At 47.2% G+C, this 27763-nt stretch overlaps 1 protein-coding gene across 7 annotated transcripts in view; it reads right to left on the bottom strand.

Annotated features, from left to right (window-relative positions):
• Positions 1-27248, bottom strand: part of JADE1 (jade family PHD finger 1) — a 64754-nt gene extending 37506 nt beyond the window's left edge. Inside the window, exons 1-2 of one of the 7 annotated variants that reach the window (XM_055316949.1) lie at positions 27167-27248; positions 8053-8130 (exon numbers count right to left, since the gene is read on the bottom strand). In XM_055316949.1, coding sequence (XP_055172924.1) covers positions 8053-8104 — 52 coding nt within the window. In that variant the 5' untranslated portion in view covers positions 8105-8130; positions 27167-27248. The other 6 variants (XM_055316953.1, XM_055316950.1, XM_055316951.1 and 3 more) reach the window with 6 other exon arrangements.
• Positions 27249-27763: the final 515 nt, after the last annotated feature.

The raw sequence follows: 27763 nt of genomic DNA, 5'->3' as shown, positions 1-27763 counted from the left end.
CACCAAGAGTCACCACCACTGTAACTCAAGAACTGAAGGTGCAGGCACCAAGAATATACCCATTTTACTTATTTGAAGATAGGTTTGGTTTTGTTTTTAAAGATGTACTTATTTATTTTAGAGAGAGAAAGTGACCATAAGCAAAGCACAAAGGTGAAGGGACTTCAAGCAGACTCCCCACTGAGTGCAGAGTCCTGAGGGGCTAGATATCAACCCTGAGATCATGATCTGATGCTAGATCGACTGAGCCACCTGGGCACCCCTCCAATATAGGTTTTTAAAAAAAAATGATATGGTTTTGAACTGTAGGGAAAATGAGGTCATGGAAAATAAAGCAGTAATGCATTTAAAGACAGCTTGTTGGGGCCACACTGCCTCCTGACAGGAATGCACCGACATCTGCAGAAATATTCACAGTCTACCGGCAACAGACTGAAGTCCTGGCAGTATTATATAATCAATTCTCCCTACAACCACGCTTTTCCGGGGAACCTCCCAAGTGGTCAAGACACTCCCAGAATATTATCCAAACAAAATAATTTGCTTCCTCTTTTAATTAAATAAAAAGTCATGTTTTTTCCAAAACTTTTTTTTTGAAGTATGTTGGGTGAAAACAAACAAAAATTAAAACCAGAACTGAAGAGTTTTAAAATACCATGAGGACCCAGAGATAGTGATTTATGCTACAGCAATACACTAGCCACTTAAAGCCCACGCGCTAAGATTACACTTGCCTGGTGCTGCATTTTGTTTGTTTTCAGAATGTTAACATTTAATGGCAAACTAGACTAAGAATATGACAAGTAAAATTCTTTATTTTCTTGTTGCTTTCAGGAGAGGAGTTGGGAACTTTAAAAATTTGGCAATGATGTCTAAAACTACTTTACTGCCCATACACAAGATAGGATTATGTAAAGTCCACACTAGTGACAAGTTTAAGTGAATTTAAAAATTCTGAACACACGGGCAGCCCTGGTGGCGCAGCGGTTTGGCGCCGCCTGCAGCCTGGGGTGTGATCCTGGAGTCCCGGGATCAAGTCCCACATCGAGCTCTCTGCATGGAGCCTGCTTCTCCCTCTCCCTGTGTCTCTGCCTCTCTGTGTGTGTGTCTATGTGTGTCTAATAAATAAATAAAAATCTTTAAAAAAAAATTCTGAACACATACACCGTTTAAGAACAATTCTCTAATTAAACACTGAAAATTCAGAATAGAGAAAACATCTTATTTTTTTTTTTGAAGATTGAATAAATAATTCATGAGAGACACAGAGAGAGACTATATGCATGGAGCCCTAAGTGGGACTGGATCCCAGGACTCCAGGATCATGCCCTGGGCTGAAGGCGGCACTTAACCGCTGAGCCACCCAGGCGTCCCAGTACCTTGTTTTAGTATCCTCAAACTCCCGCTGAAACAGAATTTTGTTGTGTGACAATAAAACTTATAAAAGGCTCATAGATCACAGCGTCATGAGCATGGCTCCCGTTCATGCACAGAGCATTCTGAACCCTGCTTTCGGGTCCTAGTAGGCAGGTATCTCAAACACTCTCCTTTAAAATTAAAAATAGCCATGTTTCTTGCCCTAGATCTAAAATAAGGAAAAACCTCAAGAGTAAATCTAATACACACTGCACACACTCCACTGGTAGTAACTCATGTGTGTGATAAGCCAGGTTGTGGAGCGCATGTAGGGTTCAGAAATTGAAATGGTCTGGTGTTCACACCACCACAAAATGTTAACTGTGAGAGAACCTCACCAATGACCAAATACCCATCTCCTAGGACTCCAAAACTGCTTCTAGACACCAAGTAACATGCTGGTGTCTTTAGGGGTGTTAAACCAGCTTAACAAAGTAAGGCACTTAGGAGCAACGAGTATCAAGTCCAGCAGATTAGCTCCTATCACAAAACTGCACAGACCTAAAACACACCTTATGCATTACTGGAAAGCTAGGGACAGACAGCCCTGTACAAAGCAAGCAGTCCTGTGGAAATTCTCACTGGAAAGTAAGCAAATTTAATGTTATTAGCTATTTGCTTTAAGTGCAAGAAAGAAGACAAAATTCTAATATAACTGCTGTTTCTATCAAGGGCTGACCCTATACCTCATCTATCCCCAGCATAACTTAGCTCCATGGTCCAAGTTGCTTCCACATTCCAAACTACAAAGGCTTAACGTATAGGTTAAAAAAACTGGCTCAGGAATGTTTCGACATAAATATACTAGGGCTTTCAACCAATTGATGCACGAGTGTTTCACAGTTACCCAGTCCTCCTGCCAACGTCCAAGTCCAATGGCTACAGATTAGGCCATGGGACTAGATCATTTTGTGCTAATTGCTCAAGCCCAAGAGGATGCTTGCTCTCTGCCTGTCAACATCAAAGCCAAGCCACAAGTCGGGTTTGAAAAGGGACAAAGCCACCTCTGTGTGACTTGAGGACACATGGGTTCAGTACACATTCTGCAATATTTAAACCAAAATCCCTACATTTCAAGAATGCTTATACAACTCATTAGTGTCACAAGAAGCGACTGATGGGAGAAAAGAATAAATTAAAAGTATAGTCAAATAGGAATAGAAGTGGAAGCAGAGTTAACCTTCATGCAAAAGAGAAACCACCAAAGACTTTCATGAAGGTAACCAAGCACAGCCAATCAAATTAAGAAAACGAAGGTAAATCATCAAAAAATTTAAGGGAACTCATTAAATGCGGTGAGACATGAAGAGGTACAAGGCAGAAAGTATGTTCCATACACTAAAATTTTGGTCTCTCTTCACTGTTTATCTGTAAGCTGGAGAGCACACACAAAAAAAAAAAAAAAAAAAAAAGTCCTCATATAACTTTATGTTTACCACTCATCAACCTGAATTACCAAATGCAAAATTAGTAGGTGTGAATTTACCTCAGCACTCTTTTCTGCTCATTCATCATCACAGGTGATGGAGTAGAGCTCAGCTGATAACTGAAGAAGACAGAAATGTTTCAGGGCCAGTACAGGTGTGGAAACTAGGCCACCAAGGAGGGTCCCCCCCAAAAGGTACCTGGTTCCAGACTCCCAACAACATGCGAGGCCTTCCCACAGGGAAGTCAACACAGTCCTGCTATTTAGGAAATTCAGCAGAAAAAGGAAGCCCTGCTTCACAACTTCAGGAAAAACTTTGAAGTATCTCAGCACTCTTCTCTCATTGTTTAGAAAAAAAGAAGAAACAAAAAACCTTTTAAAAAAAAATTCCCTCTGGGTCTTTGAGAAGCACATTTAAAACCAACCAAAAAATTCCAAAATTATCATTTACATTCAGCTCCCTTATCTTAGCCAAAGATCCCATATTTTGAAAAGAAAAAAAAAGTGTCAAATGGACAGTACTCATTAAGTAATATTTAATTATCTTATTTTTACTAGAAAAAAGTATAAGGATGATGATCAGAGCTGTTAATTGGCCTGAGAGAACAATCCAAATTCCTTCCAAAAGGAAGGACACTTGATGTTTTAATTTGCTTCTATAGCTTAACTGAAGATAAAAATGCAATCTCCTTCAAGTTTTGGAAATACTGACAATAGCTGGTGGATCCCATTTCCACATTTGCCAAAACCCCTAAGGACACAGGATCCTGGGCTGGGAAGCAGGAAACCAAGGGCTCTTTTCCCTGGGCCACACCCTGGCACAGTAATTAACTTCAGAGACTGACTAGGGCCACCCAGTCCCAGGAGCCCGGCAATTACAGAAGCAGCCAACAAATACCCCAATGCTACTTCGTCCGCTGTGGGGCCAGTCCTCCACAGGGCACCTGGACAAAGGCTTCAACAGCTCCAACTGCAACTGGATGAGGGCTTGCACTGGCACAGAAACTACCCATCCGGCCCCAACTGTAAATACCACTCTGGTATTCCCCTGGATCAGGCCAGAAAACAAAGCAAAGGACTCCAGCCCAGAGGCCAGCAGGGCCCAGGCGTGACTGCGGCGGTGGCGTGGTCCCGCGCTGACGTCTGCAGCTGCCTCTCCTCCACTTGGACAAGTTCTGCATTGGGCTGGGAACTGCTGCCAAAATCCTGTCAGGGCTGCAGGCCGGAGAGGCTGGGGAGTGGCCACTGCACAGACCCAGCCCTCCTTGCGGTGCAGCCTTTCCCAAGTGCCCAGACCCACCTGAGAGCGGGCTCAGTTCTGTGCACCCAACTGCAAGGCCCCAAAGCACCCCATTCAGATCACCCGCGCTCACACAGAAAGATGGGCTACGACACAAACAAGCTGGCTGGTGCCAGAGGCCTTCACTGCGGCTGCAAAGGGGATCCCATGGCGCGGATACGTATGCATTTTTATAAGCTGTGGCGTTCCGAGGGTGCTGAGCGAGAGCCGCTGGTTTACCTCTGTCGTCCTCTACCACCGTCACCGTCCTCTACCACCGTCACCGTATCGGCAGGCCTGAGCCATCGACAGGCCTGGGCCGACCTACTGTCGTAAGGCACCAACAGATGCTTTATACTGCACCTACTACATGACAAAAGGGCGGGCTGCCTACCTTCTAGGACAGCTGACAGCTGTCACTCCCTTTCCTCCACCACTACCCTGGGATTTCCACACCAGCCTTGGAGCAGGCTAGAACCCAGTTTGCGGTCTACCTCGTTTAACCCTCCAGGACTCCTCCCCGCTCTGCTTCCACCTCCTTCAGGGAAGCCAGCGGAGAGGAATGCATTAAGAGGAAGAGGAGAATGGTTGTCACACCATTAAAGGGACATTTATTTGATGGACACATTTTGGTGTACTCTGGGTACTCACTCCTTCCTTTCTAACAAGAGTTCTGAGTGGGAACTCCTATTTAGATGAAACATTTGGTCTTCTAGAGCTGTTATGAGCCTAACTGTGTCCCCCTGAAATTCTTCTGTTGAAGGCTGACCCCTAGTACCTCAGATCATCAGAATGTGACTTCGTTTGGACAAAAGCCTTTAAAGGGGTGATTAAGTTAAACTGCGGTAATCAGGGGGACGCCTCAGTGGCTTGGCTGGTTAAGTGTCTGTCTGCCTTGGGCTCAGGTCATGATGCTGGGGTCCTGGGATCAGGCTCCTTGCCCAGTGGGAAGTCGGCATCTCCCTCTGCTCCTTCCCCCTGCTTGTGCTCTTTCTCTCAAATAAATAAAACCTCTTAAAAAAATGAGGTCATTAGGGTTGACCCTAATTTTATCTCACTGATGTCCTTAAGAGAACATTTAGATACACACAGACACCAAGAATACACATGCCCAGAAGACCACATGAGGGCACAGTAAGAAGGCAGGCCAAGGACAAAGATCTCAGAAGACCCCAAACTTGCTGATATCTTGATCTGAGACTTCCAGAACTGTGAGAAAGAAAATTATCTGTTGCTTAAGCCACCCAGTCTGTGGTATTTGTTATGGGAGCCCAAAAAGATGAATACAAGAGCCTTTAGGGCTATTAGGAGCCCCTGGATAGCTGGATAGCTAGCTGAGAAAGACCAGACGAGGCCACAGTCCAAAATGGTCGTCACTAACCACATTCAACTTTTTAATTTACATTTTAATTAATTAAAATTAAACAAAATCAGGCAGCCCGGATGGCTCAGTGGTTTAGCGCTGCCTTCGGCCCAGGATATGATTGATCCTGGAGACTCGGGATTGAGTCCCACGTTGGGCTCCCTGCATGGAACCTGCTTCTCCCTCTGCCTGTGTCCCTGCCTCTCTCTCTGTATGTCTTTCATGAATAAAATCTTTGAAAAAAAATTTAAAAAATAAACAAAAAACAAATAAAATAAAATATTACACAAAATCTTCTCCATTACATTAGAGATTAGAACATTTCCATCCTATTGGGCAGCACTAGACCAGAAAGAGTCTGAGAGAACGTTCCAGATGAATGTTTCAAGATTTTATTTTAAGTAACCCCCAATGTAGGGCTCAACCTCACAACCCAAGATTGAAAGTCGCATGCTCTATGGACTGAGTCAGCCAGGTGCCTCCACAAGAACCTTTTCAAACCTGGCTCTCAGGGAGGAAATGAAGCAGCAGCGAGGGCCAACAGAGGGAGCCTAAACCTGTTGCTCAATGCCAAAAAATATTAAAACCTTGTATTAGGCATTTTTATTTTTAGTATATGAAAGTAATTCATGAAACCTTCTTCTGATTAATTCTGAATCTAAAAAAGCAAAACTTTTTTACAGCTGCTGTCAGACAAAATTGTGTATTGGAACAAACAGCAAGCATTTATTGAGTACTTATGACTCCTGAGGACACTCTGATGGGCACCACAGGGGGCAGAAAGAAATATTTCAGCAGGTTTTTGCCCCCAGGAGAAAAAAGCCTAAAAACAGAAAAACAGGTACTGAAGGCCGTGCACAGACAAGTGCTAAGACGCTCAGAAGGCACTCCCAAGGGCCCCACCAGGGGTGGGGACTGCAGCACCTTGCCCTGAGGTCAAGGGGAAGCCCTTCCCTCTGGGGCCCCCAACCCTCGTCTCCCACATCCCCTCACCCATCCCCTCACCCGGCTAACTCTCGCCCGGGGGGCCCGGCACCAGCGGCTCCGTCTGCCTCCCGTCCGCCTGGCTCCGCCGGCCCTGGGCTCTTGCCGCGCTTACCTCAGCACCGACCTGGCACCGACCTGGTACCGACCTGGTACCGACAGCCCTCCTGCCGCCGCCACGGCCACGACTCGGCCCCCGCCCCGTGCCTGCGCACCCCACACGCCCCCCTCACGCCCTGTGACTGCGCACCCACTGCCCCGTGACCACACACCCACTGCCCCGTGACCGCCCCCGCCCGTGACCGTGCACCCCCACATGCCCCCCGCCCCGTGACTGCACACCCTCTGCTCCATGCCCATGCACCCCCCCCACCCCGCCCAGTGACCGCACCCCCACTGCTCCATGCCCATGGGGAGTGGCGAACCCTGCCACTCCCCATGCCCACTCCATGCCTGCACCGGAGGCTCCCAACCCAGAGCCACGTGGAGTTCTCTCCCACCCAGGGTGCCACGTTGAGGTCTCAGTCTTCATGCTTCAGGCCCCTCCCCTACACTTCTCAGTGTGGCCACCTTCAGCTGCAAAGCTGTGCTAACTTACAGCTTGTGCTCCACCAGAAACCTAAAAAATAGTCCTGTTTGCCTAATAACTATTTCTTCCTTCAGGACCTGCCCAAATCTCAATCCTGCATTTCCCCAGCCCCTTCTGTTCTCTGAATTTGTGCCCGCATATATACATTTCCACCAAGCATGAAAAAGACACCTTTATTCTCCCCTAATGACTTTGTGGTCAAAACTGGATTTCATGTAGGTCTGAGTTCCTTGAAAGCGGGCCTGATACTTTTCCCATCATGCAGTAGAGCAAGCAGGTTTCCTGAGTTTAATCTGTAATATAAAACATAAGCTAAGGGGCTGGAGCTCAGGCACTGTGCTAGGTACAAAATTTCCTCATTATCTGAGAGGAGCTCTTCAAGTAGCATGTTAGCTTCTCAATACACAGAAGCTTGTATGACATTTATTTTGAGTGCCTGGAAGCCAACTAACTTCTGGTTCTCAGCTGTACTGTGAAAACATGAGGATGCCAGAGAGCAGAGATGCAGACAGCAGTAGTATTAAATACAGTCACGTTCAAAATCAAGTGAAGAGCATGGACCCCCGACTTACTGAAAACCGATGCTTAATATTTTCACATACACTAAGCAGTCTTCAATCTCCCTCTGTATCAAGCTGGACTAGTCCATAATTAACTGGCTTCAATTAAGTCCCCTCTTCAAAAATAGCAACTCTAAATGCCATAAATGATGTTTAGGAAAAACAGACATACCAGTGACTTCTAGAACTGGATTACTCATCCTTGGATAACACACCAGAAGCCTGAGGAATGCCCACCTGCAGTCAACCTCACCAGAAAGACTGGGTTACAGACCTGGAGTATCACACTCACATGTGATGTCTCTAGGCCTTGGCTTTCTCTGACCTGCCTGATATGTGAAGGGCCTCAGCTATTTAAAGCATTACATTAAAAAATCATGTTTTCACACTGACCCAAACCCGGGTAGGCTCCAAGAACAACAAAGCAGGACTTACTGCCATTGTCGTCAGAATCCTCACTGCTGCTGGGAAGGCGACCTCGTTTCATGATCTCCCCGGGAAACAGCAGGCAGCCTGCAAAGCAATGAGACAGCACTTAACCCAAGATGATAATACACAATCATCAAGTTGTGCTTCAGATGGCAGCCCAGGATTTACAGCACACAAAAGCAAACAATCGGCTTTAAGTAGCATTTGAATTGTAAACAGTAAAAAGACCAAAGATACATAATTAGGTGCAATCATTAACAGAACAGGTTTAAAAAGGAGGGGGAGGGGTAGAGAAGTCACGTATCAGTAGGTCTCCCAAAGGTGCCAGGTTTCTCTCTAGTTCCAGTGACATTATCACTACAACTACTCCAGGAGTCTTTTTAGCTGACTGGCGGCAAGCACTGCAGAAAAAAACCCGCGGCAATGAGCACAGTGCTTCCTCACTACAGACAGATTCATATTTTACGTGTGTATATGGGGGATGGGGAGTGAGGCTGTGCCTGAATGTGTGAATATTTACACTGCACTGGGCATGATTATGCTTCTCAGGCAAATTTTGCTAAAATAATCCTAAAAGCCAAATAACCTGGAGTTCTAGGAACAAAATAAATGGGGTATTAGGAAAGTAAATATCTCCTCCAGCTATCTCCAAACCCTCAGCAGCATTCACAACTACAAGAGGAAGGGACCAGACATTATCTGATACAGCCCCCTCTCCTTCACTCAAAAGGAAACTGAAGCCAAAAGAAGTTCAAGCAGCAACTTGCCCAAGGTCACACTGTGGGCAGGAGCTGGGAATTCCAAATCCAATTTCACTGCATTTCACGCATTTCACCCAACTCCTTACAGCCTGGTCCAACCTATCCTAGCCAGACACCCGGCCCACCTTGCTGACTCCTTTCCTTCCAAGTGGTAACAGGCCTCCAGCATCACCAGGTAAGAGAAAGACTCTACTCAGGAAAGAGGACAGTGGACCAAGATTATAAAGACCGGTTCCCCGGTCATATTCACACAGGCGGCTCTTGAAAGAAATCCAAAAAGCTTTTCCAAAGTGAAATTACTGATCCCCTTGACATACTTAGGAATGTGATCTTACCGCAAAGCAATGAATCCCAATGAGGGAGGAGGGCTTTTCACTGTCAGAAGTACCCACTCAGCCCCTCAAGGAAAGTACATCCCAAGCTCCCCCTCACCGGGAATTGCAGCATTACAGTGCGGTAGGTTTTTCACAGGATGGTGCACAGGAATGCTGTGGATCAAAATGTGGAGAACCACTGTATTGGAACAAGACAGAAAATTAGAAACTGAACGCTCTACTCTAAAATGGACCTATAAAAGAGCTGACCAAAAAAAGCAGAAAACACATCATACAATAAAGTCTGTTCCCGCCTATCAAACAGACCTACATGGATACACTAAACTACTCAGGCCCCTGATCTATAATTCTAATACTTGATATTTTCTTTCTGAGACACTCACCAGTTAAGGTTTTTGGTTTTTTGTTTACCAATGAATTCTTCAAAAACCATTAACAAAAGAATTTACCAGGTGGCAGCCCAAACACGAGTTGTGATCTGGGCCATGGGCTGTGATCTGGGCCATGGGCTATCTTCGGGCTAGGGTTTCATACTTTGGAGCGGGGTCACAGTCCTACATTGAACCCACCCACCCCTTTTCGGCAGAGCCCCATTCACCCGTAAGTAACACTCAAGCAATCCAGAACTTGGCCTGGGCAGGCCCATTCCAGTCAGAAGCTTCCACGGCCAACAAACACCTGTGGCCAACTCCCCACTTGGAAGGACTGTCTTCCCTGCCCTGTCACTATATGCCAAAAACACCAACTAATGACAGCTAAACACTCCTCCAACCTTCCAGGGAGGGCAGTCCTGCTCTCTTTCCAACAGGAGGCCCAAGGAGAAAAGGGAAAAACAAAGACCACTCATTCCTAACAATAGCTTCAGGTCTCCAAAACCTATTTATACCAAAGAGCTTTAAAAAAGGAAGGAGGGAGGGTAAGCTATCTAAAGAGGAATTCCTTAAAAGTAAGGGTGTGCAGGGCTGCCTGGGTGGCTCAGCAGTGGAGAGCGGCTGCCTTCGGGCATGATCTCGGAGTCCTGGGATTGAGTCCTCCAGCAGGCTTCCTGCATGGAACCTGCTTCTCCCTCTGCCTGTGTCTCTGTCTCTCTGTCCCTCTCATGAATAAATAAAATCTTAAAAAAAAAAAAAAGTCTTCCTCCTAGCCTTCAGTCCTCAGTCCTCCTAGACTTCAGCCTCTAGTCCTCACCGAACCCAAACATTCAAACACAACTCCCAGAGTAAACACCCAGTTCAACAGTCACTAAATGAAAAACGCAAGCATTGGCCAAAATGGAATGATGCTCCTAAACACACACTCTCTCAAGCAAAATTACACAAGTGAAAGAATAAAAATAGTATTTTGCTCCTAATGAACTCCATTTTCAACCACCCTGAAAGACCTTGAGAAGAAAGGACAATTGAGAATGCTATACTGTACTTCTCCAGGGACCCTGGCATGGTAATGGGGGTTACTGCGCAGAATTTCCTGTGGCTCGGATGTGCTTAAACCTTGACATCAAGCTGGTCTATCTTACCTGGGGTTACTTGCTGTATCACGAAATCAAAAGTACATGTTAGGATCTTTAAGATACACAGTACAGTGGTTGTACGCTTCAAACAACTGTCCAATAGAAGCCAGTGTGAGAAAAGAGAGGGCCCTCCTCATCATTACCTTTGCTGACTCTTTTAGGGCATGGCTGATCATCTCAAGGACAGAATTAAGTTATAATTACTTAAAACTCCCAACACTCAGAGATAGCAACAAGATATAAGAGCCTGTATAATGCATCCCATGAACATGTAAATCCCGAATCTACCAGAAGGCACTGGAGGAAAAGAACTGTTCCTGACCTCATGGAACTCTAGCTGAGGAGACAGACAAGTCAACAGAGATTACGGAATGGTTAGTGCCTGACAGCTGTATGCACAAGGCTCTGTAGAACAGAGGTTGATGGAAAAGTTCCCTGAGCGGAGTCTTGAAGAACAAAGGGGAGGTAGCCAAGTGGCAGCACAACATTTTGGGCAAAGCAAGGTACTGTAACATACATGTAACCTACCACATTACTCTGCACAGCATCTTCACCTCCAGAATCTTACTATTTGCTTACTTCTCTACTAATACACATCCTTTTTTACCTTTTATCCAGTTGTCAAGTCTTACTGATTCAGAAGGTAGGAGTCTTTCAAGTTTCCCTAACTTTGCCCGCAGATTTGTCTTCCAACACCTGTATCTGCATAGCTTTAAGCACCTCCCTTCCACTGCCTACAATCCTCTTGAATAGGTGACCACATCCAGTCATTCTGTCATTCCCTACGCAAATCCCGCCCTCTGTTGCATACTCACAAACGTGTCCAACCTGGCCCCTGGCAACCTTACCCAAGCACGTCTCTGAACATCTCCCCGTGACTAGGCTTGGGCCTCTGCTGGGCCAGGCCTCTTTCCACACTCAGCGTCTGCTGATGCTGTTTTGCCCTGTTTTCCCTACCCCCCAATCCCACCTCTTCCCGGGGCTCAGTGCAAAGCCACTAAGCATGACCCACCGTTCCCATTAGAAGCACTTACATTCTGTTCAGCTCATTTCATGAACCTTTTCACCCGGTTTCAAGATGTTATTTGAGAGAGGCAGAGACACAGGCAGAGGGAGAAGCAGGCTCCACACAGGGAGCCTGACGTGTGGGACTCAATTCCAGGACCCCGGGATTACGCCCTGGGCTGAAGGCGGCGCTAAACCGCTGAACCACCCAGGCTGCCCCTCAATGTGTTATTTTAATAATCAATTCTTGCTTTGCATCATCATTTCAATGTTCCACATGGGTCTCTAGAAATTTATAGAGTTCTTGAAAACAGAGATCCTCTTTAATTAAATACAAAATAAAGACATCAAGGAGAGGATCCTGAGCAAAACATACCCTCACAGGGCAGCTACAAGAAGATGCACCCAGAACTCTGGATTCAGTCCTCACCCAAACATTCTACCTGATTTCATCAAAACAGACTCAAAGTGATGCAATTTACAGGAGCCTGGAGTGTCCATTCACCATGAGAAGGTGTCCATTCACCATTAGAAGCAGAACAGCTAGGCAGATAAAAATACTAATTATTAGGCATTTGGGACTTTGTGTCCAAAAAGAGGAAGACTATCTAGGATTAGGATGCCTGATTATTTTTTTTTAAAGATTTTTTAATTTATTTATTCATGAGAGACACAGAGAGAGAGGCAGAGGGAGAAACAGGCTCCATGCAGGGAGCCGGATGTGGGACTCATCCCGGGACTCCAGGATCACGCCCTGAGCCGAAAGCAGACACACTGCTGAGCCACCCAGGTGTCCCTAGGATGCCTGATTATAGTAGGAACATTGCCTGGAAAGGCCAAGAGGCGGTCGTGATTGGATGTGGCCAGTGACAATCCTTTGGCATCTCCACTGCAGGGAAGGGCGGGTCAGATACTTGTGGTGGCTGCACAGAACACCATCTCCTCAGGAAGCACAGGCACCATTATATCACAATCCTTATTGACATTACATGCAAATCACTTTCCTTCAATCTTCTCTTCACACAGGTTAAAACTAGTGGATTCAATAGCCAAACTGTGGAAGGAGCCTCGGTGCCCATCGAAAGATGAATGGATAAAGAAGATGTGGTCTATGTATACAATGGAATATTACTCAGCCATTAGAAACAACAAATACCCACCATTTGCTTCAACGTGGATGGAACTGGAGGGTATTATGCTGAGTGAAGTAAGTCAATCGGAGAAGGACAAACAGTGTATGTTCTCACTTATTTGGGGAATATGAATAATAGTGAAGGGGAATATAAGGGAAGGGAGAAGAAATGTGTGGGAGATATCAGAAAGGGACACAGAACATAAAGACTTCTAACTCTGGGAAATGAACTAGGGGTGGTGGAAGGGGAGGAGGGCGGGGGGTGGGGGTGAATGGGTGACGGGCACGGAGGGGGACACTTGACGGGATGAGCACTGGGTGTTATTCTGTATGTTGGTAAATTGAACACCAATAAAAATTAATTTATAAAAAAAAATAAAAAAAAATAAAACTAGTGGATTAACTATTAATTCGATTAAATTTGTATTGAATTAGATACCCAAGATATGGTGAACAAAATAAGGAATGGCCCAAGAGAACATACACATACAGTAATAAGCAAGTAACTAGACAAGTAGCTCCACTGGGATAACTGCTATAAAGGCTATAGGATTACCACTCATGGATTATGGAGGGATACGGAATACATAAATGAGAAAGCAAGGTACCTCAAAACCTTGAAATTCAACTGTCCTTAGATTGAAACTGGGGGCAAAATCCTCAGCATGCCAGAAGGGCAGCCATTAGCTGAAGGAATCCATCCCCAAGGTGGCTCAGGAATTTGCCAAAGAGAACAAGTTCAGTGACCTGGGTGTGGTCCCAGGGAGGCATGACTGGTATGTATGTGATTCTAAGGAAGAAGGAATGAGAAATGACCTCAGGGATAAGGAGTGAAGGGGTTTTACAAAAGAATAAAATGATGATTAAGAATTTGACGATGATGTTTATTCAATGCTATCCTGGGAAAGAGGGCCTGATTTGAGGAAAACAAACTGTCCAGCTATTAGAATTACTCTCTGTGGCAGAACAGGGACCATTCAACAGGCCATAAACTCTGCGGTTATATAAGGTTATAATCACCCTAGGGACTTTAATTATCTTATGCCTCATATGCAGGAAGTGAGGTTTCCTCCTCAAAGTATCTATTTTATCCATTATGTTTCATTCTTACTTATTTCGCAGGGACGAAGTTCTAGAAGGGAATCAAAACACCTCGAACTACTTCTCTAAATTATCACCTACACATAATGCTATGTATTAAAATAACCTATCGATGAATGACCGAGTTTTCATACACGAAGTGCACATTATGCTCACTCCACTTTATAGAAGGAGATGCTTTCACTTTAATATCTAATTGACCTTTAACTGGAATTACTTCCATAATATTATTTTTAAAGATTTGTTATTTTTGAAAGAGAGAGCGCGCATGCTATGCTGCAGGAGGCGCAGAGGGTGGAGGAGAGACTCTCCAGCAGACTGCCCCCTGAGCAGAGCAGTGCGGGGCTCGGATCTCCACCCACCCCCGCACCCCCCAAACCAAGAGTCAGACACTCAACCACGGCGCCACCCAGGAATCCCTCTGTTATATTACTTTTAAATTTACCGGTGTCCTTCCATTTTCTAGCAAAATTAATCTAATCTGTTAATCTGTACTATATTTAAAAATGTACTTAGGAAAGGTATAACATAAAAATATATATAAAGAATATTTTCAGACACCAAGTTATCTATACATAAAAAGTATTTTACAATGAGCTACTTCCTTTGTTTGCTAAATTCATACAATTTGGATATTATTTTTAAACATTATGTAACTGATACTTTGATTCCTAAATTATTAATCACTGAATAACCTCCCATTAAAAAACTTCCATTTTCTTAATAGGTCACTTTCTTATCTTCTGTGGAGTAAGTATGTAACAAGGTATCCAAAGAGAATAATGACCTATACTTCATAGTAATTTTCTTTTCCCTAAAGAAGTATGAAAGAAAATCCAGCTGGTTTCTTACCTGTTTTTAAAGACAACACTAACTGCTCAGTTTTCAAAGTGGCAACATTATCTAATTCCTATGCTCACTGAGAGTCTAAAAATACTAGTGTGACTATAACTCAAATCCAGCTTCCTCACTTTAAGCTAAGGGTTATAAATGGTATAAAAAAAAAATTTAAGTAGTAGTCATATATCTGATTTAATTGACAAACTGCTTAGATCTTAAGTGTTAAAGTTTTAACCTTGTCCAAATATTTCAAACCCCCAAAATGGGAACTGTTAAAAATGTCATTTATAATGCCATACATCAAAATCTGTTTTTTAAAAAAAAATGCTGCCCAAGCTACTATACAGCCTTTTCAAAAATGTCACACTTGAAAATATTCGGTGGAAAAGAGTTTTTTATATTAGCAATAAATAACCACCTCTCCCAAAAGATAATCACGACTACAATATTTACTCCTACAGACATTACTAACAAAGCCTGAGTGCTGAAACACATTAATTCACTGCAAATTCTTAATAAATTATTTGTAAAAACTCTGCCTTTGAAAGTCAATAAAAATATTTTTCAATTTTTTAAAGAATTTATAAATTTGGTTCTAAAAGAATCAGAAGTAGCTCCCATTTGCAAATTTGTAAATAATCCAATCCCCTGCTTAGGAGCTCTAAAAACAATCAAACCCCTAACAGTTCTCTGTAATCACGGACTCCCGGAGTTAGCAACTGAAGAGCAGCTATGACGACAAAATATTCCAATCATGTATATTTAGAATTTATTTCCCTTCCCCTAGTAGAGAATAAAGGAATTTACACCTAAACCATGAAGGCAGTCGGTCACCATGGCCTCCAATCTTGATTTTCTATCCCTACCTCTATCTACTCAGTTTTTTGTTAGGTCTATATGCTCAGATATGGAAAGATGCCAAAGACATATTGAGAAACACAAGCAGGGATCCCTGGGTGGCACAGCGGTTTGGCGCCTGCCTTTGGCCCAGGGCGCGATCCTGAGAGACCCGGGATCGAATCCCACATCGGGCTCCCGGTGCATGGAGCCTGCTTCTCCCTCTGCCTGTGTCTCTGCCCCTCTCTCTCTCTCTCTCTCTCTCTCTCTCTCTATCAAAAATAAATATTAAAAAAAAAAAAAAAGAAACACAAGCAAACTGCAGGGGGGCGGGGCTGAAATACAGGTCCATTTACATATAAAAGGGACAAAGGAAGAAAATCTATATTAGCACCAATTGCCTGCATATTCATGGAAAAATATAAAGGATATTAATAATGCTGTTTATTTCTGAGAAATGTAATCAAAGTGTTCAGATAGAATGGGCTGGGAACTTGTCTTTCTGACCTTTTATGACTTTGGTTGCTTAACTATCATCCCATCCCGCCCTACATTTGTAATAATAGTAAAGATTAAATAGTAGTAAAGATTTAAAATCCAAAACCTTTCCTTCCCTACTGCTCACCATATATAGAAGACCCACAACTTGAGTCCCATGCAAAGCACCAGTCTAAAATAAGTAGCCATCAAAAACTATGTAGACCCCACCCCCTTCCTAAGATGAGGTACCAGGTACCAAAGGCTTAGGTCTGCCTTCTAAGGAATGTTTGATGGAATAGTACAGAAAGAAAAAAGTAGAAAAGGTAATAGGATAATACTATAAAATACTATTATCACCAACTCAGTATTTACTTAAAAGCAAAAGTTTTCAAAACACAGAACAACCATTACCAGTAACTGGTCACTAAAAATATATGCAGTAAGGAGCACCCGGGTGGTTCAGCCGGTTTAAGTGTCTGCCTTCCCGTTCAGGTCATGAACCTGGAGTCCAGAGATCAAGCCCCATATCAGGCTCCCTGCTCAGTGCGGGAGTCTGCTTCTCCCTCTCTCTCTCTCTGCCCCTCCTACCCCCTGCTCATTCTCTCTCTCACACAAATAAATCTAAAAAAATCTTTTAAAAATATATATATGCAATAAGAACAGAAAAAACTAACCCAGACAGGAAAAGGAAGGTTTAAACTATCTTTAAAGAATAAACATTCCACTTCTTAACCATTCCATGACTACTACTATTTTGGAAAAAAATAAAAATAAAAAAAAAAGCTACATTCCAGGGATGGCTACCAAATAGGCCATTTCCTCCACCCATAGCAGGCATGGTTAATAAATTAGGTCATTCTTCTCCACAAGACCAGACATGACTTCAGAATCCTCCTTAACACAGTGCTACCACTCAGTCAGAATTCTAGGAGATAAAACCTATTTGCCCCATGTGTCTAACCCCTCTTTATACACTTTTTTTTTTTTGACAATTTACCAGGGAAAAAGTGTTCTTTTTTTCCTCCCTCTAAAATACTCATTGAAATTAGAAGTTGTGTTCCAGTCTGCCCTGGGGTCTCTGAACCAAATTCTAATTTACAGCGTGCACACACACACACACACACACACACACACGGGTCAAAGTTTAAAATTCCACTGAAGGATAACACTTAAGAAAAACCAAATGTTAACGGAGGAATTTCTGGATGAACCATGGTAAGTGGTAGGGATGGAAAGAAGTCTACAAACCCTTATTCTACCCACCGAAGAATAAGTCAATAAATGCAAAGTGTCTACAGGGTAATTTTAAAAGATTTTTAAATGCTTAAACCAGATGTTCTTATACAGGATATACAAAGCAGCTTCTGCAGAAACCAGACTCAACCAGTTAATGACAATTACACTGTGCACAGATTGAAATGCAGCTGTTTTGAGGAACTTTGTTCCCTGATTATAGCCGGTTGTCAGAAACTATCAGTTACCACTAACAATGTTAAGTCACCAAAAATTCTTAAAGTACCGTTAAAAAGGAAAGACGCCAAATGTATACTAGAATACCTAGATAGCACACTTAATAAAAACTGCCTTTACATACCATCTGAGTTACCTACGAAAACAAACATTTCATTATAATTGTCGAAGTTTTATTATTATGGTCACTGATATGTAAAGATGGTCTCAAAACCCAGCAACAAGGTCTGGAAAAGTATTCTAAGTTTAAGGCTGAAAAAGAGTCTCACCCCATGGACTGGGTCTATAGTCTTCCCAAAAGACACCCATAAAATAATGGCTGCAGTGCTAGAAAACATTTCAGAGACCATTTAATCCACTCTTCCTAATTTTAAAGATGTGGACACTGAATTCTAGATAGGTTAAGCAGCATGAGCAAAGACACACAAACCTAAAACAAAGCCAATCCCCAAATTAAAGACCAGTTCCCAAGGTGAGTGGTCAATTCCAGTACCAGTCACCTCTTCCCAGGTGCCTCGACCATAGGCTTCTCCCCTATTGGACACCTGTGATTTAGAAAGATGTTAACCAGAAGATTAAGGCCACATACTATGTATTATCAGGAAGCAGCCAACTAAAAATATAATCAATGAAAAACAGTCTGTTAACTTAGAAACTAAAACAGGGTTTCCTGGCAAGCTATTATGAAGACAGTTGTAAATGCCATTCCATTCTGCCTGGTGGAGCATACAAAAGGTAGAGCTAGAAGGAGAATGTGCTAGTAGGTTTTCTGAGCACTAACCACGGGGTTAGGAGTCCTCAGAACAGAGCATTAGCTTCTTCTGACTGGTAGGACACATGTAGCCTACTTGGAGGGACATTACCTCCCTCTGTAGGAACTCCGGTTTATAATGCGTACTCCCTTACACAGAGCTTCTTAGCCTGGCCCCTTTGGAGGGTGTAACTACCTAGGTATGCTTTCCCAGGTACACAAGGGCCCATGTTATTTATTCTACCCTCAAAGGGGATCTAAGAACCCATGAGTTAAGAACCACAGCCCTCAGACTAGCAAAGTCCCTCTGCATGTGGTATTTATCAGGCAAACTTCTGATTTCCACTTTTTTCAGGTTCCTACCAGAAAGTAACTTAGCCCCAACAGGAATAATCTGCAGACCAGGTAATGCAGAGTCTCACTATAAATCAAAGTTTCACAGCTTGTTTTTGTCCAGCCCCAGAACTAAAAATGGTTTACATATTTAAATGGGGGAGGGGTCAAAAGTACATATCATAACACACAAAAATTATACAGAATTCAAAATTTCACTATCCATAAAGTTTTACTGGAACACAGCCATGTTCATCATTCATTTACCTTTTGTCCAGTGATTACTTTCACACTTAGAAAAAGCAAAGTTCAACAGTTTCAAGAAGCCCACAAAGCCTGAAATATTGACTATCTGGCCCTCTCTGCAAAGAGTTTACTGATCTCTGCTACAAATCAACATAGCACGTTTATAAACCAGTATTATGCATGTTTAGTGAAATGTGGACCAATGACCAGGTCCTGGGCAAACAAGTGCCTTACAGCTTACAAAGTTAAGAATCAGAAATCACTTCTTTAAGTTTTTTAACTAGGGCTGCCCCGGTGGCCCAGCGGTTTGGCACCGCCTTCGGCCTGGGGTGTGATCCTGGAGACCAAGATCGAGTCCCACGTCGGGCTCCCAGTGCATCGAGTCTGCTTCTCCCTCTGCCCGTGTCTCTGCCTCTCTCTCTCTCTCTCTCTCTCTCTCTCACTGTATGCCTATCATGAATAAATAAAATAAAAAAAAAATGTTCAAGACTAACATTTTTAACAATAATACATGGTTATCGGTGATGCAAAGGATCAGAGCGATCATAAAAAGAAATTACCACAATTTAAATACTAAACTGGAATCCAATAATACATTTTTTTTAGTTTTGTTTTGTTTTGTTTTTTTTGAGATAGAGCAGGAGCAGAAGGGAGGAGGAGAAGCAGACTCCCCACTGAGCAGGAACCTGATGCGAGGCTCAATCCCAGGACCCTGAGACCCTCAAGAGACCCCAAAGTGACCCCAACCAGGAGCTGAAGGCAGATGCTCAACCAACAGAGCCACCCAGGCACCCCTCCTACAATACATTTAAATGCATCCCCTAAATCCCTGAAATGACACACAAGTGCAACCTGAGTTTTCTGGGAGAGAGGTTCCATAGGTCTCAGATTTCAAGTCTTTGACTTTAAAAAAAAAAAAAAAAAGTTACAAGCCACCAGTACTCAGCCTCCACATCTTAAGCGCTTCATTATACTTAAACATTGAAATAACTGATGCTTACAAGGATGACCATGCACAATCAAGAAAAAAATCTTAGGGCAGCCCCGGTGGCTCAGCGGTTTTGCACCACCTTCAGTCCAAGACATGATCCTGGAGACCCGGGATCAAGTCCCAGGTCGGGCTCCCTGCATGGAGCCTGCTTCTCCCTCTGCCTGTGTCTCTGCCTCTCTCTCTCATGAATAAATAAATAAATCTTTTTAAAAAAATTTTATTTTTTTTTTATTTTTTATTTTATTTTATTTATTTATGATAGGCACACAGTGAGAGAGAGAGAGGCAGAGACACAAGCAGAGGGAGAAGCAGGCTCCATGCACCGGGAGCCCGACGTGGGACTCGATCCCGGGTCTCCAGGATCGCGCCCTGGGCCAAAGGCAGGAGCCAAACCGCTGCGCCACCCAGGGATCCCTTAAAAAAATTTTAAATCATGTTTAGTATACCTTGTGTTAACCAAAGCAAACCATGCAACTCGACTCCAACTCCAGCGACTTGTTACCCTTGCCAATTCTTGCTCCTTACTCTGCAGTAAGGAAAGGAAAAAAAAATACTCCTTTTATTCTTCAGTTTGGACTCTCACCACTGAAATGGTCATTTAAAATCAGTGCAAAAAAAACAAAAAAACAAAAAAAAATAAAATAAAATAAAATAAGTGCAAAGAAACTGTCTTAGAAGCTGTCATGAGATTTAATAAAATCTGTGCAAACATTAAATAATGGTACTACATATACATACATATATACACTACTACCAATTGTTAGTGCTTTTAAAACAGAATAAATATTGTGGTTTAATTCCTTCAAAATACAAGCTCAGAAGAACCCAAGGTTTTAAAAATGAACTTATACTTGGACTGTCCTCAATCACCTAATAATGTTTTGACTCTACTTCGGAGAACCAAAAGCAAAAACTAAATACTGGACTGGTTTTAGAGGGACCAAAAGCTTGCTCCTGAACGCCTGTTAAGAGCACATTATATACCACGGATCTAGAGTAAAATGGAATGGAAATTCCCCAGTAACCAAGCTTTTCAGTCAACGTCTGGCAATATTTTTGTTGCTTTCAGGTGAAGAAAGACATCCTTAGTAATCACTCAGGACCTAGGCCAGATAAGGCCACAATAACACGGCCAGAGTCAAGAGCAATATCCTCTTAGACTAGATTTTGTCTGTGGACTCAGGACACTCTGACTCTTAAGCTAAACTTGCAGACAAGATGCCACTTCCACTCAAAGGTAAAAAGGCCCTCTGAGGCCACCCTGGCATATTTAAGGACTGCAGGGTAACTGACTCCATCAGAGTACACCAACTGCAAAAATATCAAAACATACACTGCTCACGATCACATAAACAGATTTATACAAGTATACCAGGCAAATGACAATAAACTCTCAAACAAGTCTCAAGCTTTCTGAAATATCAGATACTGCAAGTAATAAAAATATTAATGGTCCAAACTGTAAATACACAGATAACGTAAACTGCTGCAACATCTTGAAAATGGAGAAAATGGACTGAACAGTAAAACTTTCAAGGAAATAACGGATGTTCTCAGGAATTAAAACTTTTCCAATTAAGGTTCCCACCAGGTTTCTGATACTAAGAAACTAACAACTCCAAGCAAAGCGACCCTATATTAGAAAACTTTTTTAAAAATAAGAAACTTTATGGATTGTGTATTGCTCAATGTTGTGCTAATGTAATGTTTTAACTTAAAGGAAGGGCAGGAATGAAGTTTAACACTGGTGTAACTATTTGAACTGAGCCAAACTTTTTGATGCAAACCCAAATAAAAAAAAGCAAGACGTACTGGCCAGTGTCTATTTCATTAACCTTGTGGGAACACTGGGATTTTAACACATATTCTGACAGACTGAATTGTAATGATGTAATGGGTGTCCCACAGTACTACAGGAGGCAAGAGCTTCGTGGACGGAAAACAAGCAGAACTGTGACATTCGCATGCCATTCCTTACTCCTGACAAATCCTAGATACAGGACATGATCAGACTGAGATCAAGTCTATTTATTCCAACCACCCCAGTATTGAAACACAGTCAATAATTCTTTTCCCAACAAGCCTGCAGATAAACACATTAAGCAAAATTTCTTTAAAGCATTTTTCAAGCAAATAATTTCCAAACCTAAAACTCAAATTACAATAAAATGCTATTTTGATTTTCCTACTTCTTAGAAGTCCATGGGATGGATGCCTGGGTGGCTCAGCGGTTGAGCGTCTGCCTTTGGCTCAGGGCTTGATCCCGGAGTCCCAAGACCTAGTCCCACATCGGGCTCCCTGCATGGAACCTGCTTCTCCCTCTGCCTACGTCTCTGCCTCTCCCTCTCTCTGTGTCTCTCATGAATAAAATCAAATCTTAAAAAATAAGTCAAAAAAATAATAGGAGTCCAGTCAGGATTCATTCCAAAGGCTTGACTCCTCAATGTCAGAGGTTCTGTCAAAAAGTAACTACAGATTAAAAACTATCTATGGGAAATAAACAGATGCAATAAATGATCCTCAGCTGGACAGTATTAATTTAGACAAAGCTGCTGTTATACTTTAGGGCCAACTGAGGAAATCTGAATATACCCCTGTATCAAATAAGATGAGAATTTATCAAGCTGGCTGATTGGGGGGGGGGGGGGACGACACTCCTTATAGAACTGTATATATAATATGATCTCATTTTGATTAAAATCTATATACATATGCACAGACAATCATCAATAAAGTGGTACAGTGGTGATCTCTGGCTATTTGCTTCCCCGTATTTCCTAGTTTCCAACAATGTACGTGCAACACCACCTCTGTAATAATACTTTAAACCACTAAGGGCTCCTTAAAGCCATTATTTATTAAGTGACTAGTATGAACGAGTCACATGGAGATCTGCTCTTATTCCAAGTTCTCCAAGTTTTTAGCTAATCCTTCCCCAGCCTCTGAGCTAAGCAACAGTTCCTTTTAAAATAGAACATTTCCTTAAACTCCTCTAAGTTTTTTCCTGTCACCTCACTCTCAAGCGCACTTACATTTTTCAGTTTTCCCGGCTATAGCTATTCTTTCAACCTTAATAATACAAGACGAAAAGGTTCATTATAGGCTAAAACCCTGTCATGGGACAAAGGAGGAACAGTTAAGATGGACTTTCTTCTTTTCCTTTTATTTTTTTTTTTAAAGATTTTGTTTATTTATTCATGAGAGAGAGAGAGAGAGACAGGCAGGGGGAGAAGCAGGCTCCATGCCGGGAGCCCGACGTGGGACTCGATCCCAGATCCCGGGATCACGCCCTGGGCCAAAGGCAGACGCTCAACCCCTGAGCCACCCAGGCGTCCCTCTTCTTTTCCTTTTAGAAGAACATACACCTAGCTTTGTCATAGGTAGATTTTCTGTGGCAGCCCATCCAACTTTTCTTACAGGAAAAGCAGCCTAGGATCTTAAGGCAGAATCAAGTTCAAGTTCTACAGTTTGTCAGGCAACTCCCTTTAGGTCCCCCTAATGGGAAAAAGAAGGGGGATACGGGGAATCAGTACACTTAGCTGCAAACGACTTGCTGTAGACGTCAAAACTGCCGATTTATATAGAAACATAAAAACACGCAAACTTGGGGACCCCCGGGTGGCGCAGCGGTTTAGCGCCGCCTTCAGCCCGGGGTGTGACCCTGGAGACCCGGAATCGAGTCCCCCGTCGGGCTCCCTGCGCGGAGCCTGCTCCTCCCTCTGCCTGTGTCTCTGCCTCTCTCTCATGAATAAATAAAATCTTAAAAAACAAAAATGCGCAAACTTACGGAAGACCAGCAAAATACCAAACAAGAAGTCACCGGAAATATCTGGATCACGAGCAGTAAAATTCTGGGCCGCAGACGCGCTATGCAGGGTCACCCAAACACCCTGTCCCCCAACAGGTGTTGCCCGCTCTACGACGATCGCTGCACCTCCGGGGTCCAGTCGGCCTAACCCGTCGGGCCCTACCAACGCCTCCTTCCTCTCCCCTGCGAGGCATCGCACGTCCAGCAGCGGCCTGATCGAGGCGCAACGCCCCACCGGGACCTCTAGGAAACCGGCTTCCCCGCACCTCGAAACGAGTTCCTGAGCCTGGAGGCCCCATGAACAGCCTTGGGCTACAAGGAGCCGAAGAGCCAGGCTTTCAACAGGGAGCTTCCGGGGGGGGGGGTCCCCTAAGAGCCTCTGGGAAACGAGCCCCTAAGCGTCCCTTCCCCACCGGCGGAGCCTCGACGCGCTCCCGATCCCCGAACGGCCGTCGCCGGGGCCGACGTGCAGCTGCGGCTTCGCGGCGGGGGGGGGGGGGGAGCTGCCCGGGCCGCGGGGGCGCGGACCCTCGGCCCGCGCGGGCGGCCTGGGGCGCCGGGGTCGCCGCCGGCCGCGCCGCGCCGCTCGGAAACGGCCTCCGGGGACGGCGCATTCCTAACGGGTTTCGAAGGCGCGTTTAAATCGCCCGCTTTTTTGTCTGCTCGCTGCCTTCTCCGGGCGCCGGGGCTGCGGCCGCCCCCGCGCGTCCGGGAGGGGGAGCCGGGGAGGGGGAGCCGGGGGCGGGCGGGGCGGGGCGGGGCAGGCGGCGGGACGCGGCGCCCGCGTGGGAGGGACCCCGGGCTGCGGGGGAGCCGGGCCGCCGCCCCGCACCCAGACGCCCGCCGCCCCGCACCCAGACGCCCGCCGCCCGCCGCCCGCCGGGTGTGCGCAGGGCCTCGGCTCCGCGCGGCCCCGCCCCCTCCGCCCGCCCGCCTCTCCTCCGCCGCCGCCGCCGCCGCCGCCTCCTCCTCCCGAGGCGACAGAAACAACAGCGCGGAAGGAGGGGAAGGAAAGTAACTCCCGGCACCTCCGCCGGAATTAGCCCCGGTGCAGCGAGGACACCTTCTCGTGGCGCAGCCGGGCCCCGCGCCCTCCCTCCGCAGCGCCGTGCCCGCCGCCGCCCTCTCCGTTTGAAAGTGGCCGCCCCCCCCCCGCCGCTCCTCCCGCCCCGCCGCCGCCGCCGCCGCCGCCGCACCAATCCGCTCGGCCCCAGTTGCAAATCAAACGCTCCCTCGCGTCCAGAAGCCACTTGCGCCGCTGGAAACGGCCGCGCCGTCCCCTCCCCGAGTCCCTCCCGGGCGGCACCTGGAGCCGCGGCGGCCGCGCCGGCGAGAAACGGCCGCGAGCTGGGAGCGGCGAAGGCGGCGAAGGCGGCGAAGGCGGCGGCGGCGAGCAGCCCCGGGCGGGTCGGGTCGGCTCCGGCTCCGGCTCCCGCGGCCGCTCCCGCCCCAGACAGTTCTGGAAACTGCGGATCACCCCTGTCGCAGGAAGCCATCCGGCGAGGAAGGCGGCGCGGAACCAACAAACAAACGCCTGCGGCCGCCCGCCGGAACCGGCGCGGGGACGGCGACGGGCTTCGGGCCGCCCCCGCGCCGCGGGCTTTGTGCGGGGCGCGGGCGGCGCGGGCGCGGGCGCGGAGGGCCGGGCGTCCCCGCCCCCGGAGCCCCCACCCCGGCCCCGCGGCGGCGCCCCCGGGACCGTTAGGTGACGCCCCGGCCGCCGCCCGCCCCCATTCCCACCCGGAGCCGCCTCGGCCCCAACGCCGGAGGCGGGCCACAAAAGTTGGCCCCGGGGCCCCCCCAGCACCTGCCCACGTGCCGCGGAGGCTCGGTCGCGGGGCTCCCCCGGCCCTCCCCCGCGCCGCCTCGGCCGCCAGGTCACCTATTGCCGGTGGGAGGGGAGAGCGCCTGCTATTTAAACGCCCGCGGAAGTTGAGGCACCCCCACTGGCGGGTGCCGTGCACCTGCCTCCCGCCGCCGCGCTCCGCCACTTTGAGCAGCAGCCGCGTCCTCGGCCCCGCCTCCTGCCCGCGGGCGGGCGGGCGGGCGAGGGCGGGGGGGAGCGGGAAGGAGGTGGAAGGGATCGAATTTCTCCAGCAAATGGGACCGTTCCGACAGGATTCGGCTCCCCGGTCAACATTCCACATTCCATCCCTCTCCCGCATTTGCAAGCCAGCGCCAACAACCCGGGGAGCCTGCCGGCTACCGAACAACAGCCCCCAACTCACAGACACTCACAGGCACCAGACACGTGCGCCGAAGGGCTCCTGCAACTTGCAGTCCCGGGGTGCACGCCGCACGCTCGGGTGAAGGCAGCGAAGCCCAGGCGACCCCACCCCCCACGGTCGGCGCGGTCCGCAGATGGTGCCGAAGGTTGCAGTCTGCAATCCGCTCTAAGTTCACGGTTAATCGGTACTTTGCTGTACCGAGGCAACTCCTTCCTGGGCTCACCGGTGAAGGGCTTTACACTTTGCAGACAGTCTCGCTTTGGGTGAAAGGGTCTGCTCCCCGGAAACCCGACTGGGGAGGATCTGATTGCCGAGCTGTCCCCGCACCCCCTGCTCACTGCCCTTGCATTGATGCACAGAATATTTTGGACATGTGGTGACGCGGTGACAGGCGCCGGGGCTGCCGCGGCCACCCTGCCGAGACGGACCTACACACACACACACACACACACACACACCTATACGTCTGGACAAATACAGTCGTCGCCCCCCCCCCCGCCGCCGCGGTCACACACACACTCCGGATTCATGGATGTACGCGGACCTGCGTTCTGCCATTGCCATCTGTCTACCAAGTTGCTACTATGCTTTCCACTTTCATGCAGCCTAATGCGCTTTGGCTTTAAAAAAAAAAAAATGTGTATCCGCTAAAGCCAACTAGACTGGGCTTCTGCTCCTACACGCGTGTAAAGGAGGATTCACCTGAAAACCGCACGTTCTTCGCAAATCCGAAAGAAGAAAAAAAAAAAAAAAGCTCGAAGTCTTCAGCGCCACCACCACCCCCACCCACCCCGCAAAAAAAAAAAAAATTTTTTTTTTTTTTTGAAAAATGATCATAATACAACTTACTGATCCAAACACAGATCAATTCTCAGGATCCCAAAATCATCTCGTCCTCCTCCTCGGCCCCCGCCCCGGCAATGCCCAAGTTGCCGGTGGGATAGCACCGCGGCGCTCGGCGGCGGCCGGCCCTCCCTCCCTCCCTCCCTCCTCGCTACATATCGAGAACCCAATCTTTTGGCGCCATATTAATGACGTACTATATTATTTCCACTAGGCAGCGACCTTCGGCATTAAATTACTCCCGAGAACTCCCGAGCAGAGCAACAAAACCATCAAATATGGCTGAGCCTCCCGGCTGGTCCTGCAGCCGCCGCCGCCGCCGCCGCCGCCGCCGCCGCCGCCGCGGTACCGGGACGCGCACACGGACCCGCACACGGACCCACGCGCGGACACGCGCGGACACACGCGCGGCCCCCCCGCCCCCGGCGCCCCGCGGCCCGCGCGCCTACCTGCTGCGGAAGGCTTCGGCGGAGGCGCTGGGCTCCACGCCGCCGGCTCCGCGCTGCATGAGTTCGGGCCGCGGCGGGCGGGCGGGCGGGCGGGCGGGGAGCCGGGCGGGCGGGCGGGCGGGCGGGGAGCCGGGCGGGCGGGCGGGCGGGCGGGGAGCCGGGCGGGCGGGCGGGCGGGCGGGCCCCTGCTCTGCCGGCGCGCACACACGCGGCCCTCGCGCAGGGAGGCACTCTCGGACGGGCGTTCGGCGGCTGATGGAGGAGGGGCCGTGCGAATCGAACTCCTTTCTGGGTCACTGCTGCCACAGGGGGGAGCACTTTAATCCCTTGCCCGAACGCGAGGGTGGGGACGCGAGGGCGGAGGGAGCGCGCCGGGAGTCCGCGGCGCGGGGGGCTCCGTCCCTCGTTAACTCTTCGCGGGCCTCGGGCCGCGGGCCGCGGGGGGCGGGGCCGCGGGGCGGGGGCGGGGCCTGTCCTCGGGGCGGGGCCTGTCCTCGGGGGCGGGGCCTCGGTCCGCAGGGTGGGGGCGCCGTCCCGCCCTTGAGATCCCTTCCCTCGCTTCCCTTGCAAGTCAGGACCTTCTCCAGGGGGCCTCCA

This window comes from Nyctereutes procyonoides, unplaced genomic scaffold (assembly GCF_905146905.1).
Source record: "Nyctereutes procyonoides isolate TBG_1078 unplaced genomic scaffold, NYPRO_anot_genome, whole genome shotgun sequence".
NCBI lineage: Eukaryota > Metazoa > Chordata > Mammalia > Carnivora > Canidae > Nyctereutes > Nyctereutes procyonoides.
The sequence above is the reverse complement of the archived record's forward strand: the minus strand, read 5'-3'. Positions and strand labels throughout refer to the sequence as shown.